Source organism: Hemibagrus wyckioides, linkage group LG21, assembly GCF_019097595.1.
Source record: "Hemibagrus wyckioides isolate EC202008001 linkage group LG21, SWU_Hwy_1.0, whole genome shotgun sequence".
Lineage (NCBI taxonomy): Eukaryota > Metazoa > Chordata > Actinopteri > Siluriformes > Bagridae > Hemibagrus > Hemibagrus wyckioides.
The window spans coordinates 17,465,969-17,487,043 of record NC_080730.1 but is presented as its reverse complement, the minus strand read 5'-3'; the positions used below and the strand labels follow the sequence as shown (position 1 = coordinate 17,487,043).

General features: G+C 40.5%; 1 protein-coding gene across 6 annotated transcripts in view; it reads left to right on the top strand.

Moving 5' to 3' along the window:
• Window positions 1-16,825, top strand: part of cadpsa (Ca2+-dependent activator protein for secretion a) — a 106,284-nt gene extending 89,459 nt beyond the window's left edge. For all 6 annotated transcript variants that reach the window (XM_058373771.1, XM_058373770.1, XM_058373772.1 and 3 more), the window contains 6 exons: window positions 757-831; window positions 1,338-1,421; window positions 2,122-2,154; window positions 3,110-3,217; window positions 14,398-14,502; window positions 15,994-16,825. In XM_058373771.1, the coding sequence (XP_058229754.1) occupies window positions 757-831; window positions 1,338-1,421; window positions 2,122-2,154; window positions 3,110-3,217; window positions 14,398-14,502; window positions 15,994-16,161 (573 nt within the window). In that variant the 3' untranslated portion in view covers window positions 16,162-16,825. The remainder of the gene's footprint in view (window positions 1-756; window positions 832-1,337; window positions 1,422-2,121; window positions 2,155-3,109; window positions 3,218-14,397; window positions 14,503-15,993) is intronic.
• Window positions 16,826-21,075: the final 4,250 nt, after the last annotated feature.

The window sequence follows — 21,075 nt, the reverse complement described above, 5'->3', positions numbered from 1 at the left end:
TTCCTTTTTGCTTCCTTTTCCTTCACTTTGTTATATTCCTTTATTCTGCTTTAATATTTACTTTAATAATCACTATTTTTATATATTGTTTTCAGTATGACCTGATGTTTCTGATCAACCCATGCATCATTGCGATAGTATAGATGAATTTATTCATGTTTGTAGGGATTTTTATGAACGTTCTGTACAATTGCTGGAAAGCTTACAGTTTAATCGAAGTTCTCACATCTTTCACTTCTGCCATGTTCTGAGTTTTCACCCTGAAATGTGTCTCCTCTGTCTTTCTTTTCTTGTGAAAGTTTGTTAGAGAATGGGTAAGTGTGGCTAACAATTCAATTGAAATCTCACTCCTGGTTCCCAAATGTATAATTAGCGATCGTAGCAGTTTTCCCCGTTCCTCTGACACTCCGATGATTGTTTTGATTCCATTACCATATGTGATAGCTGCTTCTGAATATACATGTGTTAGAGCTGAGAGCCCTTGCATCGCCGCCACATCTCCAGACAGGTAATAATTATCTGAACTGAATTAATTACCCAGAAGCCCTCTTCACAGAGAGTGAGGAGACAAAGAGATGTAGTTTACACGTTTGCCCCGGGGTGGAAAACCTCCCGTCAGCCCCATCGGTGTTTAAGAGCAGTGAGAGGGCCGGGGACGGCGTGTTCCTGCTACTCAGAGTTGATCTCATGCACTTGGGTGTAGCTGCATTAATAGGAGTCATTATAATGAATGATGATTGTGATTTGTCTTCACAGCGACAGTATCATTCTCAAATCGACAACCTCATCGAGGAGACGGTGAAGGAGATGATTACTTTACTGGTGGCTAAGGTACAAAAAAAAACCCAACCTAAAGCAGTCAACTTCAGTTGTGTTACAATATTACAACATTCACTGAGATAGACAGACAGGCAGACAGATGGGTGGACAGACAGATAGATAAATAGATAGAAGTATGTATGTATGTATGGATGGATGGATGGATGGATGGATGAATACATGGAAGGTTGGATAGATAGATAGATAGATAGATAGATAGATAGATAGATAGATAGATAGATAGATAGATAGATAGATAGAAGTATGTATGTATGTATGGATGAATACATGGAAGGTTGGATAGATAGACAGAAGATAGATAGATAGATAGATAGATAGATAGATAGATAGATAGATAGAGATAGATAGATAGATAGATAGATAGATAGATAGATAGATAGATAGATAGATAGATAGATAGATAGATAGATAGATAGATAGAAAGACAGATGTATAGATGCATAAATAGATAGATGTTATTGTGATATTTTTCAATGCTGCTTTTTTTCTTTCTGCAGTTTGTGGTGATTTTGGAGAGCGTCCTGGCCAAACTGTCTCGTTATGATGAGGGAACGCTGTTCTCCTCCTTCCTCTCATTTACTGTACGAACACTTACTGCATCTCTATCACACTTTACACGTGGCAGAGATTTATTAAAAAAACTGAAATAGTTTTCTCTCCCATTTGAACAACTTTCATTCATTCACTGGTTCTTCCTGCCTTCCTTCCTTTATTAATTTTTTCTGCACAGGTTAAGCCTTTTATTTACTTAATTGTTTGTTCATTCCTCTTCTCATTTGTTCATTTATTTGTTAGCACAGATGAAGTCTTTATTTCATATGATCGATTCGTTGATTTTTCCTTCCTTTCTCCGTCCATCGCTCCCTTCTTTTCATCTTTCCAATACATAGGTTAAGTTCGTTTTTTTCCAATAGACAGGTTAAGTCCAGTGTTTTGTCCATCTGTCTCACTGTTCTCCATTCCTTCTTTATTTGATTTATTTGTTTATTTTTCATTCCTCCATCCCGTTTATGATGTATTCGATTATATTGTTTGTTTATTTGCTTATTTATTTATTACTTCCTTCCTAATTTTTTACTAATTGATTTTTCTCTGTAATATTTTAGTATGTATTTATTGGGTTTTTTTGTTTGTTTACTCTGGTAAAATTAGAGAAATAACTCTAAAGGTGTGGGGATTTTATCGTAAGCCTGTACTATGTGTCCTATGTATGCTACTTACTCAAATACATATTTGGGCCTTTAGCATGGGAATGATGTTTGGTTTTTCTCTCCATCGCAGGTCAAAGCAGCCTCTAAATACGTGGATGTACCTGTGAGTGAGCTCTTCTCATCCCACATGAACTCTTTTTTTAAAAAACATGGCCATTAACTGTCGCCACATCGGTCTTATCGCTACAGTGTGCATGGAGCTCGGCGTTATTAGTGCTCGTGTTTGCTTTCCTGACTGATTACGGGCTCGTTATTATGAGCTGACAGTCTGTTGGCAGCAGCGAGGTCTACAGATGGCCGTCTCTTACCTCCAAATGGCCATTCATATGCATGTGAGGCGAGCGGCGTGGCCGGCTATGTGGCCCTCTCTCCCTCTTTCTCCTGTCTCTCTCTCTCTGCTAACAGACAGTGCAATGTGTGTGTTGTGCAACAAAAGCGTGTGTCGTGAGGCTGCCGTGGGGTCCGACTCGTTACATCCTGCATTCAGTATCGCATCACGGCGCTTCCTATAACTGCCAACACGTTCAGGGCGCAAAACAATTCCCGTCAATGCTCTCTCTCTCAATCTCACTCACTCTTTCGCTCTCATGCCCTAAGGGTGAAAGAGCTTTGTGTTTCCATGGTAATTGTTTGCTTAATGCACAAAATAAAATTACGCATTTAAAAAAAAAAGTAGAAACACACAGAGTGCTCATTTGCACCCTCGAAAGTATCTGCCGAGGTGTGAAGTAAGTTCAATTCGCAGCGACTGACAATTACCAATTCTGATGACCTTCTGATGCCTGCTGGCAGAACGGAGACATTTCATTTAGCGTGGAGACGAAGCAAACAAAAGAGTTCACCGTCTTGCGTTGTCCTCGTTTCTCTTAGCACTTCAAGAGTCATATCTTCTCCGTAATTGCTTATACTACTTTGTTCATTTTTTTTTCACAGATCATGACAGCTCATTTAATTGAACCCAAACACTTATTATGGTTGTTGTTGTTATTATTATTATTATTATTATTATTACGTTAAATGTACTTATTCAGGTCCTTTTCTGTGTGCGTGTTTTGTAGAAACCCAGCATGGATGTAGCCGACGCCTACGTGACGTTCGTCCGCCACTCTCAGGACATCTTGCGGGATAAGGTCAATGAGGAGATGTACATAGAAAGATTATTTGATGTAAGTAAATGCTGCTACAGCTCCTCCTCTGGGAAAAAAAAAAAACATATCTAAAGAGGAGGAGGGCCTGCAAAATGTGACAGGACAACCAGCTAGGAGGGATAGGTCACGTTTTGAGACCTAAGTCTTCCTCTTCCTCTTCCTCTCATCCCCTTGTTCTTTAAAGCTGCTGCCTTTTTAAGTGTCTCTTTGCTCTTTGACCGAGTCTGCAGCTTTTTTTTTCTTCCCCTCCCTTTTGCTCTGTGTGCTCTTACGGCTCTGTTTGCTCTTTAACCCTTTTCTCTCTGGTGTGCTGCTCTCTGGGAAAAAAAAACAAAAAAAAAAAGCAAGCTGCTGTAATTTTGCCCTTTGCTTCTTTCTCTGTTTGCCTTTCAGAGTGTTATTGTTTTGGGGAAAACTGTAATTGTAATTGGGGAATTGTATTTATAGGGTTAATTCTTTCATCAGAATATGAATATGACCAGAATCATTGTTATAAATGAGATTTAAAACAAATGTTTCAAGAGAAGTATACTGGTCTTCTGCTCACGGAAGACATGTCTGATGGCTTACATTTGCTTCGTTAGCTTTGCACTGGAGCTCTGGAGTTAAAGAAATTATTAGTAATTAGAATGTAGAGACACAGTCTATTATTTTGCCCCCCAATTTTCTCACCAATTCCCAGCCACCGACCAGACACGTGCTTCCTCCGAGACACGTGAAATCAGCCAAGTGCATTATTTTCTACCTGCTGCATCACAGGGCAGTGTAACACACTCAGAGGAAAGAGCTATCCGCCCTCTTCTGCATACATAAACTCGCGGACTCCCACCATCGGCTAATGCCACTCTGATTGGCAGATGAGAAAAAGAGAATATTTTCGGATTTGCCCTCTTGGATTCTGGCCAAATATGAGATGAAATGTAATTTGCAAACAAGTAACGTTTTATTCAGAGCAGTTAAAATGTTTGAATAGGGAGACTCCTCTACTTTTTCTTGTTAGGAATAGACTGGACCGTACACAGAATGGTGGAATGTACCTAAAAAAGTTTACAGTTTCATGCTGGTATTTTAATGCATGGAGCTGTTCCATGACCTAGAAGCTTCTGGTTACTACATTTTGGATCTGCATCACGTCCTGCTTTCCAGGGCATGCCGTAGGATGCGGAATGCTTCTGCTGTTTATGGAGGTTGTAACATGACAGAGTTCAGATACACGGTGTTCATGTCTGTAGATGATGGAAGGTTGGGTTCCAGTGCAAGACTAAAGAAGCAAATTTCAACCACTAAACTCAGCTTAACTGACTAGACTGGACTAGCAGTAATAGTGTAAATATGATTTGTAGCTAAAGCATTTCAGATCTTAAGGCTAGGCCAGTGCACTAGTTTTCTTGATATTAGAATGAACACGGCATGTCAGACACCCAGAATAAGTTTGTTCTCGTTATTCAGAATGGAAAGAAATAACCAGTGAATAAAGAGAAAACTTCAGACAATAGGTCAAGGGTGCTTCCTCATTTTCTGCCCCGGAGTAAATCTTCGGTTAAGGAAAGGACACGGCGAGGGACTGCGAAAGAGAAACCCTCCAGACCTGTAGCTTATTGTCTTAAGGGCTTAAGGGAAGAGAAAGAAAGAGGTAAACGAGGAGGGAGGGACGGAGGGCGGGAGAGCGTCGAGAACACCGTCTGAAACGATGACCAGGGCCGTCCTCCTGCTCCTAATCCTTTGTCATGCGCGTGGACTGGTTTGTCGGGTGCAGCCGTGTTTACTTTAAACCTGCTTGTTCGGTTAAGAGCAAGAGTGCTGATCTGGGGTCAGCAACAAAACAACAAAATGGCTGCTCTGAGATGTGTTTTGTGAATTTCTATCAATTTCGGTGCAAATATATAGACAGAGGAAGGAGATCATTGTGGCTGTGAATTCTAACATCAGTTTCTCTTGCCTGCATTTTTATTAGGGATGCATCGATATTATTATTATGTTTAGACGTAGACCGTGTACATCGCCGACACTGATACCAAACTGAGTATCAGTCAGGAGCATGGCCGAACATATCATTTACCCTTGTTTGTGTGTTCCTGGTTTATATACTGATCGTAAAATCACCAACGAGAAGACTCGCTCTTTATATCATCAGTGAGTTTATTTTAAACGTATTGTATTAGCTAGCTATATTAGTTGCTCTGGATGGAGAGCATTGATTTAGAGAAGGAGGAGTTTTAGCTTCTGGGTAATGAAGGTGACGTCTACAATAAATTGTACACATCATGATAAAGATTTGCTAAGATACCAACACTGTTGCATGTAAAACATAACAAAAACTAAAAATGTGAAACTTAATCTGATACTGATACTTTCTTAAATTGGCAAAAATAAAGAAAATATGACAAATTAATAAATTTATCAATTATAATTATTATTATTAATTAATTTAAAATTGTTATTATACATTACATTTTTTAAAGTTAAAACCCGCTATTTTTCCTTGTCAAGCCTGTGACTTGATGTTGTATTGCCGGCTCATCTGTTCATTAGTGCAGCACCGTACTCTAGGATTAGCATCACGTGGTATCAGCGCTAAAGCAGCAAGCCATCAGATTCATATCTGATACCGCCATCATGATCGATGCATCCCTAATTGTGAAGCGTTTTCTTTCTCTCTGTTGAAACCTGTCTGAAATTCGCTCAGTGTCCTTCTTCTCTTTATTCTACTCTGAACAATCTGCTCTGCCTCCTGAAAAACGTCTCAGACGCTGCTTATGTATTGCAATGTGTGTGTCTGCAAAACAGGGAAAAACAAACCTAGAAAAAGAGAAAATCACTCCTTATATTCACATCCCTTCTTTGTTTCCCTCTCGCTGTGCCTGTCTCATTGCATTTCCTTTGTTTTGTTTTGTTTTACCCTCTCTCTCTCTCTCTCTCTCTCTCTCTCACTCTCTCTCTCCACCTGAATCAAAGTGGAACTTATCCTTCCTGTTGAGTTGTTTTTATCACATTATCTCGAGTGGCATGATTCAGAGTCGACTAATCTTCCTGTGTACATCTACTAGCATGACCCGCCTCCTTGGAGAATTCCCCTCATACATGCATTCGCAGACATCCAGCCATCTTTTCCACTCCAGTCCTCCACCCCATCTCACGTCCACCCCCCCCCGGGCCCCCCCAGGCCCCCCTCTGACCCCAGATGGGTATGCAGGGCACACGTTTGGCTTCTTTCCCCACCTGCTGAAGTGGCTATGCCAGAAGAGAGCGCAACAAACAGGCCAAGCAATCTAAAACACACACACACACTCTCCATCTTCCTTCTTACAGCCATATCACCACCTTTCTTCTCAATATCTTTATATCGTATTCATTTTTTTTTACTTTGATCACATCTTTTTCATTCACAATTAAAGGGATACTGCAGCGTTTTTAATCTCTATTACGGTTATCACACTTATAACTGAAGTTATACGTGTGATGGGGCCGTAAACGAGCGTTTACAGGAAAGTCATTTTGCAAAAGTCTCTTGCAGATGTTCCACAACGTTTATTGTAACTATAAACAGATAAAAATACCACGTCTTGTTTATTAATATATAAGTAAATAAATTACCACATGCTTTAATTTGAAAATAATACATTTAAGGGTGTAGCAGTTCCTCGGCTTTCTCGTCAGGCCGCATCACACCACACCATCATTGATTATTTTCCTATAATGCTCGTGTTTTGTTCCTTATACAGTGCGCTGTCCTCCCTGTTATTATGCATTAATGTGTAACTATTCTCATTTCTGCCATTTCAGTTAGAGCTCGATGTCCTTACTAACAAACCACTTTCATATTGTTTATTTCCCTTCATCTATCAGGTTTTTCTCTGAAGCATTTCATCATCCTGGACACTAAAGAATGACTGGCCCTTTGATTCTTAGCTTTGCTTCTGGTTCAGTGTTTTCCTTTTTTTTTTTTTCCAATTCCCTGCTAATCTTCCTTGTGGGAGGGTCTGATCTAACCGCACGTTAAGATCAGACTGGAAGCCGTACTGAAGCAGGCATGGAGTGTGTTCGGCGGAGGTTAATTGGGGTCAAGGATGAGGATTTCTCACCAGCACGCAACACAATAAGATTACACTCAGTGCCGTCCTTTCTGCTATTTTATAATAGTATTTTGTTGGAAATGGCCATATGGGCATGTGTTTTAAACACAACAAGAACAGTTCCAGAACAGTTTAAGTATCGTTAATGTTTCGGGTGCTGATGTCGAAATGTGTTGATTAGAGAAACGTGGAACATCACGTAAGGAAAAAAACACTTCAGGATGTGCTGTTAGAGGAAAATAACCAATTATACGGTGGTGTGATTCTCTTACCAACACAGACTTGATAAGTTGTATATTCCTCATTATGCAACATTTGTCAAGTACTTTTTATCCATTTATAGTTACACTATATTGTTTCTCTCACTTTTAAAAAAGACAAAAAAAAAAACGTGTCAAATCCTGAAGACTTTCCTGTGGCAGAAAAAAATATCTGTTACAAAGCACGGAGGCTGGAGAAAGATCTGGAACGTCTCTCTAAACTGCCGTCACAGAAAATTCTGTGCCTTTCTCACTGATCAGAACCTCAGAATTTCAACAGCACTGTGGTATAAAAAGTTAGATAAGTTTTAGATCTGTTATAACTGGATACGTCACACTTCAGGTGATCATCTAACACCACTTTGTTGGTCTGATGTGATGAAGATCTGATATGGAGTGAAACGTTATTTAAAGCTTTACCATGCTGGAAAAGCAGCATGCAGTCATTTCCTGATGCCTGAAGCTCATAGCTAGGCTCTTATCTGACTCCTCAACTTCATGCTGAAGCTGCAGGAACTTGGAAACGAACAGATGATGTAAAGGGAGGGGTGAGGGAATTCATTTATGTTGCCCTCCGTTATTCCTGCTAGTCCTTTAAAAGAGTGGCTGAAGAAAGTGGGATTAGGATGAGCGCTCATCTGTCTGATTCAGGCTGAGCTTGGAGATCACTGATTAAAAAAATCCCAGTGTTTATGTGTGTGTGTGTGTGTGTTAGAGCCCTTGAGCTCAGCTCAGAGACTCAGGCATCCACAGATATGCCATCGGATTACACGGGTCAATTATACCCTTAATCTGCCTTTCTAGGGGGTGGGATTATAGCCGGCCGGCATTGATTGATTCAGAGTATTTCTGATGACCTTGGTAGAAGCTGAAGTAGATGCTGAGTCTATCGCACTGCTGTGTGTTGTTTGGTTCTGTTGCCCAGCCATACCATTTCACTGTCTGCTACCACTTTGCAGTCGTGCTCATGACCCGCCGACCCGAACCAGCGCTTTAATCGAGTCGCCAGACACAGAGAACCATCTGACCACTTGTTCTAGAGGTCACGATCTCTGGAGTCGTTGAAGTTAAGACTGAATTATAGTTATTCAGCATTCAACACTATAAAAAAGCCAAAAATGTCCTCAGCTAGTGACATACAGTAAGCGCATTATATTTTTGCCTTAAAAATGAGAAGTGTTCAAAGCTTTGATGGCATTACGATCATCTCGTCATAAAGATGTTGCGATTTGTGTTTTTCACCCCAGACTCGTCTTTTTAATAAGCTTAGGAAAAAGTAATCAGGACAATAGTGGGTGGAAATGTATATTCACAAAAAAGACTAAAAGAGGTAGAGAACCAACAGGTTATTGTTCCAAACATGCTAAAAGGTTTTTCTTCGTTCATAGTGGAGGAGGCGCCGCTGCTGTAAGCTGCTTAGGTTTCCGATAATTACAGGAGCTGGGATTCTTTTCTTTTCTCTCTCTCTCTCTCTTTTTTTTTTTTTTTTAACTCCAGCTCTCAGTGTCTGGAGTGTAGACCTGGTGAGTTAATGCTACGGTGCAAATAGGCACTAATTTCACATGATAAGAAAATATATATTTATAAAGTGTGGTTGCATTATTGGGGTCATTTCGGATCTCTAAACAGGAAATTTAGCCAACCACTTTGCTCTCTCGCTCTCTCTCTCTCTCTCTCTCTCTCCATGATGTAAACCGAAGTATGGTGGTATTTGTTTGATTAACTCGTCTGACAGGAGTGACAGCTGCTAGCGGGTGCGCGTATACGAGAGTCTCAGCGCGGGTCCGCCTTTGTACATCTGTCAGCACGGAGGCAGGGGGAATCGGAGGGAGAAAAGAGACAAATTGGTCCCAAAAGGCAGGCCATTCACCTTCGGCTCACCCCCTCCGCCCCCCGCCCTCCCTCGGCCCATTCAGGTGCTCTGCGGGATTCTCAAGTGCTCGCTGGCTTATTCCATTTTGCCCCCCTCCCCTTTTCGCCCCTCCCGACCCCATTCAAGACCGAGCCCCAGAAGTGTTGCGCTCCTCATTCGGCTGCGTCTCAATCCACCTCTAAGCGTTCCTTTGTGAGCACTTTGCTCACGGCTCCTTACTCACAAACCCCCCTCATCCTTTCCTTCTTTCTTTCCATCCTTTTTTTCTCTCTCGCTCCTCTTTTTTGCTCATTGTGTGTTTACTCAATGACACGGACGTGGGCTATAATTCCCAGCGTTTAGTTCATCCCAACAAGCTCGTTCTCTCTCTCCGAGCATGTTTTGGTGAAGAGAGCTCTGTTTGCATACTGTTATCCATTTAGTGAACAGGCTCTTGTGCATAAGAACAGAGTCCACTGGAGGTCCAATAGTAGAGGGTTTTTCCCCCTTTTTTTTCCATCCAGTGCTATAGATCAACAAGTTAAAAAACTGTGGTGACACATTAAAAAAAAAAAAAAAGAAAGAATAGTGCTCCCTTTTAAATGCTTGTTAAAATATCAAAAGGGTTTATAAATTAAACTGTTTGTCCTGTTTGTTTTTTCCCCTTGGCTCGCCTGTGTGGCGAAAAGATTAAGCGGCCCTTTACAAACGTAGCGCTAGCCTGAGCAGAAACATTGGAGGCTTGTTGCACTTAAGGCTCCAACGAGGCATGCAAACCTCCACTTTGTACACGCCGCTCAATCAAAAGCGGTTTGAACCTCACAAGCTTGCTGAGCCTAAAACTTTTCTTCAATCCCGCCATTCAGGGGGACCTCTTTCTGCGGAGAGAGAGAGAGAGAGAGAGAAGGATGGATGGAGAATGTGAAAAAGAAAAAAAAAAAGAAACGAGAAAGAAGACAGGCTGAATTTGAGTGCTAACACAATGGCGCAATAGAGGAACATGTTTGGGGTCGTGTGTTTCCTGTGAAAAGTTTTCCTCTGGGTCAGGATGTCCCACTGTGCTGAGAGAGAGAGGGAGAGAGAGAGAAAGAGAGAGAGAGAGAGACGTGAGCTTGTCGGTGTGAGTTACCATGGTAATTGAGTTCCCTCGTCAATGGACCTCCTCTCAGGGGCCAGAAAGCACACAATAATAGGCCAACAGTGGCTGTGAACAGCGAGCAGGTAGGATTAGCCCGTCCCTTTGTCCTAAGAGCATAATGTCTTGTAGTCAGTTTTAAAGAGTCCTCTGCACCGGGGGGCCTGATTCAACTCCGAGCCTGAGCTTAGTGACTACAAAAAAAAGATGGCGGGGAAGAAAAGCAGATATGCTTGAGCTTCACTCCTTAGTTCTGTCACACAGTTTTTTTTGAGGAAAGGAGCTCCGTTTTACAAAGACATGGAATTCTGAGTCAGTCTTTTTCAAGCTTTCCGGCAACCTGTCATTACGCATTAGCATCAACGCTAGCGGCAATCTTCATTCCATCCCTCCTGCTAATTGCAGACACAGCTGGGTCCCAGCGGGAGAGCTTCTCGAGCGGCGTTGGCCGTAGAGAGCCGGCCTCACTCAGACACACACATACACACTAAACTCATACTCACACATGTACACACTAACTCATTCACACGTATTACCACCAGTAAGGGCAGAAAGAGGCAGAGTCACAGGTTGCTTGTAATCCTCCTGTACCCCTGCCCCCCCCCCAATAAGTCTCCACCTCCTCCACCCTACAAAATTCCTGCTTTTACTACAAAAGAGGGATTTTTTTAAAGGAAGCACAAAGAAAGGCCTGATCCCAATTCTGACTGACTCCCGCTGCCTAGATTCAGGTGTGCTTAGTGTTAGGAAAAGTAGCCCATGTGTGTGCCTGTGTGTATTGGATGGGTGTGGATGGGCAGGCAGCCTTGCGCTGAATTCTGTTTGTTGCCCCCTGCTAGGCACCATGGCTTCCTGTAACATGTCAAAGATTGGAGTGTGAACGCAGGCTCGCTCGAAAACTGGGTGTTTTTCTGGTGCGTGTATGTGTGGTGTTGCAGGGGGCAGGAGGTCGCACAACCATTCAACACTCCCCTCAAGAGGTGTGGGGGGCTTGCAGATGTTCATGTGTGTGCACGTTTTGGTAATGCCTAACACACACACACACACAGACACACACACAGAAATCCTAATATCAGATGGAACTCATTAGATGATCACAGGTTTTTTTCCATATCCGTTTCATTACGTATTCAGAGGCACGATACGCTTGTTTTTGGCTGGCAGACGCTGCCAACCTCCCGCTGCTTCATATTCAAAAAGTGGTACATAATGCCCTGTATATAATGCCCTCAGAGAGAGACTTCTGTTCCTTTCGTCATAGCAGAACAAAGTGCCACAACCAGCACTGTTCATTTTGCCAGACCAGGCCTGTTTTTGCACTTGCCTTGGTGTCTGTAATTATTTAATTATTTTTTACTTTTGAAACCATTTATCTGTGATTTGAACTTCAAAATGATGCTTATTATGTATATCTATGGAAATAACAAATAACAATAATTATCTTACACACACACACATACATACATACACTATATATATATATATATATATATATATATATATATATATATATGTATGTGTGCATGTGTGTAAAAACACACATTACTTTGTCATGTTGTCTAAGCAAATGTTGCCAGAGTATTTATGAAGATGATAAGAATATAGCAGAATAGGTAAAGGACACAAGAGATGAAGAGCAATCACATGAAAGGGGAAGACAGAGTGTGTGATAGAGGCAAGAGGGAGATGAAAAGAGAGAGAGAAAAAGAGAGAGAGTATGTGCGAGTTGTGAAGTTGTCCAGGCCTGGCCTCTCTGTGGGGGTCTATCACGGACCGGCTGCCCGAGCGTTCACAGGCACACAGCACTCCCAGATTAACACCAAGCCCTGACTCCCACACACACCACCACGAAGACACCACCGAGCCCCCCGACACACCACCAAACCTCCTTCAGATCCTCAACCTCTTCATGGCACCACTTCTTGTAAAATGTCATCTTTGCAAGCTATGGAGCCACACATCGAGGAGGTTCTATTCCTGACTAGAAACATGAACATGAGATACTTGTACTTGACCTGTCAAAGATTAAACATGGTTCTACTGAAAGTGCTAATCACCTAGATAATTTATGGAAACCTCCAGTTATCTAAAATACGCTTGTATCTAGCATCAATACATGTTCTTGGGTTTCTAGTTTTGGCTTAATTTCCATTAACTTGAGGAATGACCATCTGATAAACAAATTCTCACTGAAGCATTTCTAACTGAAGTTCTTAGATTGCCATTCTTCATTTGATTGGTTGGTTGGTTAACTAACAGAAGTTTCATCAATGATGTTTACAATAAGTGACAAACTGAATAGAGGTCATTCTTGACAGTTTATGCTACATTTCTTTAGTAACACAATGTTGGTACAGTTTTGGAAATGTAAACTTTTGAACATATAAAGAGCACAGTGTTGCTTTCACTTGTCAGACTGCCCTGTTTTGTTGGTACTATGTGGTATTCTGGTCCTGCTAACCTACACCTCAAAGTAGCATTAGGCTACACTGATCAAACCTGAAACTTTACTTCCACATTGGCCGCAGGTTCAGTAGCAAAGTTCCAGTTTTTATATTACAAAGATTTCTGGCATTAGAAACTCTGGTCCCCAAAAACTCTATCCCTGGACATCTGGAGCCCCCCCCAAGACAACTGGGTTGAAATGAATAAATGCTGAATTGTTGTACTTGGCTTGGAAATGATCTCCAAGCCTCCAAAGATAGAGGTTTAATGCTCAAGGGCAGTGGCCTCTGTATACCCTCCCCTATGCTCACAAAATTGTCCTTTTTGCCCCTTCACAAACAAAACAGCTCGTTTTTTTCTATTTAACCTTTCTTTTAGGACTCCTATCAGCAGCACAACTCAAATCACAACCAATCAATTAGATTCCACCCCACAGTCCAACATCTGCAACCCAAAAAGCCAAGAGTGCCGGTTGTTTAATAGTCGCCTTGAGTTCAGTAATTTTCAGGGATAAGGCGCGGGGATAGAGGGGAAGATATTTGGGTAAAGTAAGGACAACATGCCTGCCTCTCTTCTGGTGAAACAAGAGGAGTGGAGAGTGATGAGTGTATGCTAACAGGGGCTGATGGCAGACTGAGCTTCTCTCTCAGTCTATGACCACGAGCAGCAGAGACAGATTGTGGGCTTGCATGGTGTCAATTAGTAATTCGCTAAAAGGAAAAGTTCTTCTCTGCCTGAAGCTTCAGTCCAGGGATGTTTAAGAGTCAGCTGAAGCTTCAGTCAGGGGTTGTTTGTGTTACATAAAACTTTAGGCCAGAATAAGTTTGCTTAATGTTTAGTCCAGGGTTGTTTATGTTTGCTGAATCAGGGTTGTTTTAGAGATGTCTAAAGCTTCTATCCAGAGTAGCTTCTATCAAGAGTTACTTGAAGCTTTGGACCACAGTTGATTAGGTCACATGAAGTAAACAATTAAATACAGAAAAGTGTCACCTGAAGCAGAGTGTTTACCATATGCCATGGTGGTTAGGAGTCAGCTGAAGTGTTGTTTGGTTAAGGATGATTTAAAAGACTACTGAAGCTTTGTTAGCCATTTGTTTGCATCACCTAAAGCTTTGGATTAACACTGTTTAAAGAACGTTTTAGTCCAGGATTGCTCAAGGGTCAACTGACACTTTGGTCTATGGGTTCTGTTCACTTGTGTACTTCCTTAAACCAGATAATATTAATGAATGATAATATTAATAATAATTATATTAAAGATGATCCATTGAGCCAATTGACTGGAAATGTAAGACTGCCCCAACTGTAGAACAAACAAAAAATATCCAATTTCCTTATCTTTTTACCTACTTAAACTGCTTGTCTTGTTCAGATATGTGGCAGTGTGTCCCTGTTTGTGCGTCTTGTTGGAAAAAACTGCATTTGTGTTTCAGCAATGGTACACTAGCACGATGAACCTACTGGGCACCTGGCTAACAGATCGCATGGACCTGCAGCTTCACCTGTACCAGCTGAAAATCCTCATTCGAATTGTAAAGGTAATATATATATATATGTAATACATATAGCTGAGTGCGAAAGTTTGTATCCTTATGTAATTATATGTAATTCCTCTGTTTTCCAATTTATATTCAAGAATATAACCTTACAATAATCCAAACACTGTTTGGAGAATACGAAGGAGGATGGAGTGGGCAAAAACATTTATTTCACATTTAGAAAAGGAGATACAAAATTTTCCACTGTTAAAATCTTACCATGCCCTGTTTTGATAATGTGCTGATGAAGGAACATCTGTGGAACTTAATTTGCTATAAATTTAATTTTATCCTAAGGGTATGCAAACTAACTCCCAACTGTGTACAGTTAATCACAGTGTTCCAATTAATCACACGTTAAAAATACAAACAGTTTAAATACCTGAAATGATGACTACATGGATGGATGGAAGAATACATGACAAATCTTGAGGGCAAACTGAAAATCCAAACTGGATTTAACTTCATAAACGTCAAGGACCAGTCGGCAGGTCATAAGTCAGTTAGCAGTTAGTACGTACCTGATAAAGTACTGTTGAAGTTCAAGTTATATTAATTGGTAATTAACTGAAAAGAAAGCGTTCCCATATCTATATCTATTTTGATTCATTTCCATAGGACATAAAAAGGGTTGATTTAGGATTTCAGACTGGTGCTAAACTCTCTCAGTCTTGGTCTTCCCTCTGTTAAATCATCTCTGCTGTTAAATCTTGCTGCGTGATCTCCGGGTAGCAGCAGGAGCAGGACCTTGTAGTACGGCATCACAGGTTTATTTCTGGCCTGTGAATCCACCAATCAGGCTTCACTTCCTCGGTTACGAAAACCCGAAGGACACCCACAACTACACACTGTTCATACAAACAGGACTCCCTAAAACACGGCTTAATGCTGGTTGCAGGCTACATTTTGTATCTAGAGAATTTCACTGTGTAATTAATATGTGCGGCTCACTAAGGTGACGTTTAAACGCAACACCAATTTCAATTAGTTAAATTTGAATTAGTTAGTTCAAGTTTAGTTAAGACTAAACTAGGTTCTAGCCATGTAGAAAAGTATAATAAGAACAGGTTCAACTTTTACTCTAGTAATTTCAATAGAAATTAGTTTATAGTCTATTGTACATATTTATCTATAGCTTAGAGTAAACAGATTTTTTTTTTTTTTAAATATTGGGTCAAATTAAGACCCAAGATGTTTGTTTTTTAGCGGAAAAAGTGAAACCGTATCAAATTACTTCTCAAGCATGCAGCATGGAATAATATGGAAAGAAATCCTTTTTACAAATCATATTATGGACTAATATTTGCAACAAACTCATTTGAAAGTCATAAAATAACATTCCATTTTTAATTTGTGGCAGGGATTTGATTTCATAATTTTCATTACCGAGATGTTCTGTTTGAGTGAAGGGAACAAATTGTGTGTGCTTTCCAAATTGCCAGTAATAAAGTGTTATCTCTACACTGACCGAATCTCTCTGGCCCTCTTCAGAAAAAATACCGCGACTTCCGTCTGCAAGGCGTCTTAGACTCCACCCTGAACAGCAAGATGTACGAGACGGTAAAGAACAGGTTGATGCTGGAGGAGGCCACGGCGTCTGTGAGGGACGGAGGAATGCAGGGCATCTCCATGAAGGACAGCGATGAAGAAGACAATTAGGCGCTGTTCGGACCGGCCGTGTTTGGTGTAGTCTGATGAAGCGATGCATGTACTCTGTTCGTCATGCTTCCTTAATGATTTTTACTTTCGAGTCGTACGATTGATAACTGGGGCCAGTGATACGAGATCTATATTTAATGTTTACCAGAAGATTGTGATAATAAACAAGAAAGAGCAGGAAGGGGGGTGGGGGGGGTCGAATTGAAATTGGTGTTTTACAAGTAATAATGTCCTAAATGTTTCGAAGCAATATGGCGTACTACTTGTAAGCGATGTTTTGCGTCAGATGGTTAGGAAACGTATGCCCTGTTGTGTCCCTGTGTACGGCGCTTCTTCTGTGTACTGTAAATACATGAATGGTACATAATTGTGCATAGTCTCTTTTGGAAGTTTTGGTTTGTATGCCAAATGAAATGATTATGTTGTATTTGACGCGTTGGGAGTGTTAAAAGGTAGTGTTTAAATTCCATTTACGCAATCAATAATCACAGTATCTCTGGTTCCACAAGACATCTGGGACAGCCATCTTTTTTTCTTTTTTTAAATGAGTTAGTCGATATTTTAGAAATGCAATATTAACTACATTATGATATACTTTGACTAATATTGACAATATATTTATGTTTTTATGTCATTTTGTGATTATAAATCTCCTTTTTACATATCGATTAGCAAGTACACTCCTCACTTTTCATACCGTTCCTGCAAATTCTGATTTTTTTTTTTTTTTATATACGTTGCTGATGCTGTGTATTGCCCCTTGGTGCAGAAAGTCATCCAATGTCATCTGGAAAAAAAAAAAAAAAAAATATATATATATATATATATATATATATATATATATATATATATATATATATATATATATATATATATATATATATAAATATTTTATATATATATATATATATATATATATATATATATATATATATATATATAAACATTCAAAGAGCACAGACTGTTGTGGAATGATAAATTCATCCTACATTTGACGCATGTATTTCCCGGAAGAAAAAAAAAAAAAAAAAATTAAAGTAGCCAAATTAAAATGCTCATGCACAGAATATTGGGTCTTAATTTTTTAGCATTCTGTGAGATAAGCCTCGGTATATGTTACTTGTTAAACAGCATACTGAGACAAGAAAAGAAAAAAAAACAAACAAAGTACTAACAAGCCCACAACACCTTCATCAACACTTCACCCGTAAAGGAAGCCTGAAGTTGGGACAGTGGAATTAAGTCCAGGCTCACAAGCAGATTGGAAGAACGGCTAAAGATGATACACCCTCGGCTTCACTCGCAGATCACCTCACACAGATTAAAATCGCTCTCCTAGCATTTCAGAAACAAATCCATCCGTCCGTCCTGAAGATGAAGGAACAAAGGGGTGAAGGGATTAGACTGAGCAATGCCCTATAAACGCAAGGAGGATGGGAAGACTTAATTCATTCATATAGAGGTCAAAAAACTAATCCTTCTTGTTAGAGAAGCATAAATATAATAAAAGTCTGAAATGAAGACAAGAACAATATCTCAACAAGGTCTAAACATTTAGTCACAGATTCAGCAGGATGAACTCCTCATGAGAAGAGGAGTATGTACTCCATATTTTTTCTTTCCTTTCAACTATATTGTGATACTGACCCATGAGATCACTTAGAACCCTGTTATGCAAATTATCGATTATGGATTAATTAACGAGTTAACAATAAATCGCTAGTTAGCCACAGTTAGTGTACTTGCTAATTTTGTGCTTAACCTTGTTGCTCACTTGAGAGCAAAAGCCTAAAAACTAAATGTGCTTGTTTAAAAAGTGCATTTTTATGGATTTTATAGGTTCGGTGTTCATAAAATGATAAACAATAGAGTGTCACGAGTTGCAAGGGCTAAATGGCACTACAACTGTCAAAACATTTCATAGTTTTATAGCAGAACTTTAAATAGTCAAGTGTTTGGCACCGACTCTTGTGATGAGTGCTTTCCTGATATAGTGCTGCACAGCAATTTCCCTTTAGTAATGCTTTCCAGAGCTACATGCACAAGTTCCTTTAGTTACCCAATAGCAATTGGACACCAACCGATTCGCATTGTGTACCATAATGAAGTTAAAAGTGCTCCATCTGACACCCCTGGAGCACTGCAGCACCTGAGAGAGACAGAGAGAGACGAGACATTTCATCTATTTAAAGCCTTGGCTCACATACCCAATTTTGCCTGTTCTTGAGCACCAGGGCACAGGGCAGAGAAAGACTAATGAGAGAGGCTCATTGTTGGAATAAGTTACCCGTGGCGTGCCGCTGTGACCTAGTTCTAGTAGCATAAGCCCTCGCAAAACACCGCTCTCGTTCTGATTTTCTGTGCAATCAAAACAGGAAAGCAAAAGAAAATCATGACAATCTCTCCGAACGGGAGTGCCACGAGGGCCGGCTCGGATATCATACGTTTAATTTGCTCATAAATCCCGTCACGGTGCAGCAATTTTGCTCGGCAGAGTGCCTGGCGACAGATTAATAGACGAGGAGATTTAGTCAGGCACGATCTGTGGTGCTGTGGCTTTTAAGCTCCAATCAGGTTAGGAAATGGGAATGATAACAGACTGCAAATAAAAGATTCTCCAATTGACCGGCACAGTGTGAGTCGGCTCCGGGTCTGTACTTGCGATGCGTGTGGAGGGGGGCGGAGGGTGGCGGGTTGTGGGGGCCGGGGCCCTGAGCCCCAACCATCAAACGCAGCGTGCGACCTCCGAGTGGATGTGCTAGGCAAATGAAATGTAGAAATTGAGGAAAACAAATACACTGAAAAAGTAGCATAAGATTATGTCTGTGTGCCCATGTCGCGTTTCGACTTACACACTTCATTTCCGAGTCGGCAGAGAGGATCGTCACCTGCCGAGGTCTGATGGATGTCGAAACGCAGTGAAACACTGTGCTGCTCTCACCTTGATGAATGTTTACTCAACAGCTTGTGCTAAAAGTGGGGGGGCAGCAGAGCTGCAAGGGCTGTCCTGCTCATAGACACCAACGGTATATAACCAGGTAGAAGTCAGATCACTTCAATAAGAGCGGCTCAAAGCCTCTTTGGTGCGTTTTATTTAATGCCTACCTTCTTATCTGTGCATAATTATCCCTCCCCATGAATAGCTTACTGTTGAAAGCAATCTTATGCCGTGTTTCGGCCTCGGGATAGACAGACAGAGAGAGATGAAGATGATAATCAGATGATCTGCTTCTCTCTTTAATCAAAAGTGCTCTGGCAGATAAACGGGGTGGCCGAGGGGCCGTGTTATGTATTAGATTTGATCTATCGGGATGAGCAGCAATGTATATTTTGAGCAGGTCAGCATGATGTAAACACTTTGATTTTTAGTTATGAAGTGTGAGACAGCGCTTTATCTTTGTGGCAGACTGGGAAAACTCTCCACATTTAAAAATTGTGATTTTTTCCCCCAAATATATATTGTTCTAAAAAAATGCCGGCTAACCTGAAATTAAATATAATCTTCTGTATTTATTTTAACCAGGAATTGAAATTGTACTTTAACCAAACACAGCCGGATAGTCAGGACTGAACATATTAAACTAACAAGCACTTTGCGTACTTTTGGACATCTTTGGGCAGACTGACTGACTTTTTTTTTTTTTTTTTTTTACACGGCATTTCTAAAACTTAGAGCACAATGCAAATATGCTAAAGGAAAAACAAAAACCACATTTGTGGAGCAAAAAATCAGTTTGTTTTGCCAGAATTCAGCCAAATCCATATCCGACTGGTTTTCCTAGAACTCTTTTATAAAAATGTGCTACAAGCTAGCAACTCAAACTGTTCCAATGTCCTTTATATAGTAATAATAGAGCAGAAGCAGGGACAATAATTGTCTGCTTGATCTGTGGGGACATATGGAAAACATAATGCTGCTAAATAAAGCCATTCTGGAGGCAGATGGTGTAGTAACTGTGTCGTTCAAGGTTCCCGTCTCACTGGGTGGAGTTTTAAAGAAAAAGGAGTCTTAGTGGGCTTTGTGGGGTTCCATTCGTATCTTCATTCATCCTAACATGCTTGGTTTTTGTTTTCTCGATTCCTGAGTTTGCAGCAGCCTGTTTTTAGCTCATGTGGTTTATTGTTTGCTAAAAAGCATACCAGGAAACTTAGTCTTAGTGACTAGCTAGCTACACGAGTTCTGTTATGTTAGCCAGCTAGTTTTAAGCATAGAACGATAAAACTCCTCAGAACGTTTGAACACAGACACAAACAAGATTGTTAGCTATCGGTTATTAAACAATTCATTTACAACATGCTCCTCATCCGAGTTCCTCATTTGAGATTGCTCTACCAAGTTGAGACTTTGATAGAACTCAATGTGATTAATGAAATGTTGCTTCAAATTAAGCTAAAATAAGAGCAAAATTGCTGCCTTCTTAGTCAGGATTCAGTGAATCTAAGCCTGATTTTATGAAAATATCTAAATATGCACTATTCAGATAGATGAGATTAAGTTGTGATTGCTAAACAGGAAGCTGAAGAAAACCCTTAAATCGACAAATGATTCGTAAAGAAAAACCGCCTCGGTGTGTGTTTAATCTCCTCGTCCTCACCCGCTGAACGAGAATTTTTTCAGACCGTCTGATAACCTGAGGCGTAACGACAAACAAATATGCTTCACTTCTTCTCAAAGTGGATAATCAAACCCTTGAGCACATTCACCTTATGTGCTCCACAACAGCATTATGCAAATGTAATCGCGCCCTCATTTTAAATGCACCTGTTTCTCTGGCCTTCAGCGATTGTTAATGTTCTGTCCATGTCTTGTCCGAAAGCACCCGGAGAGACCGAACAAGGCCTCTGCAGGACCAGAGGGGACATCCCCTTGCCCATTTTGTGGTTCAGATCTAATTCGGTGGACAGATGAGTGGC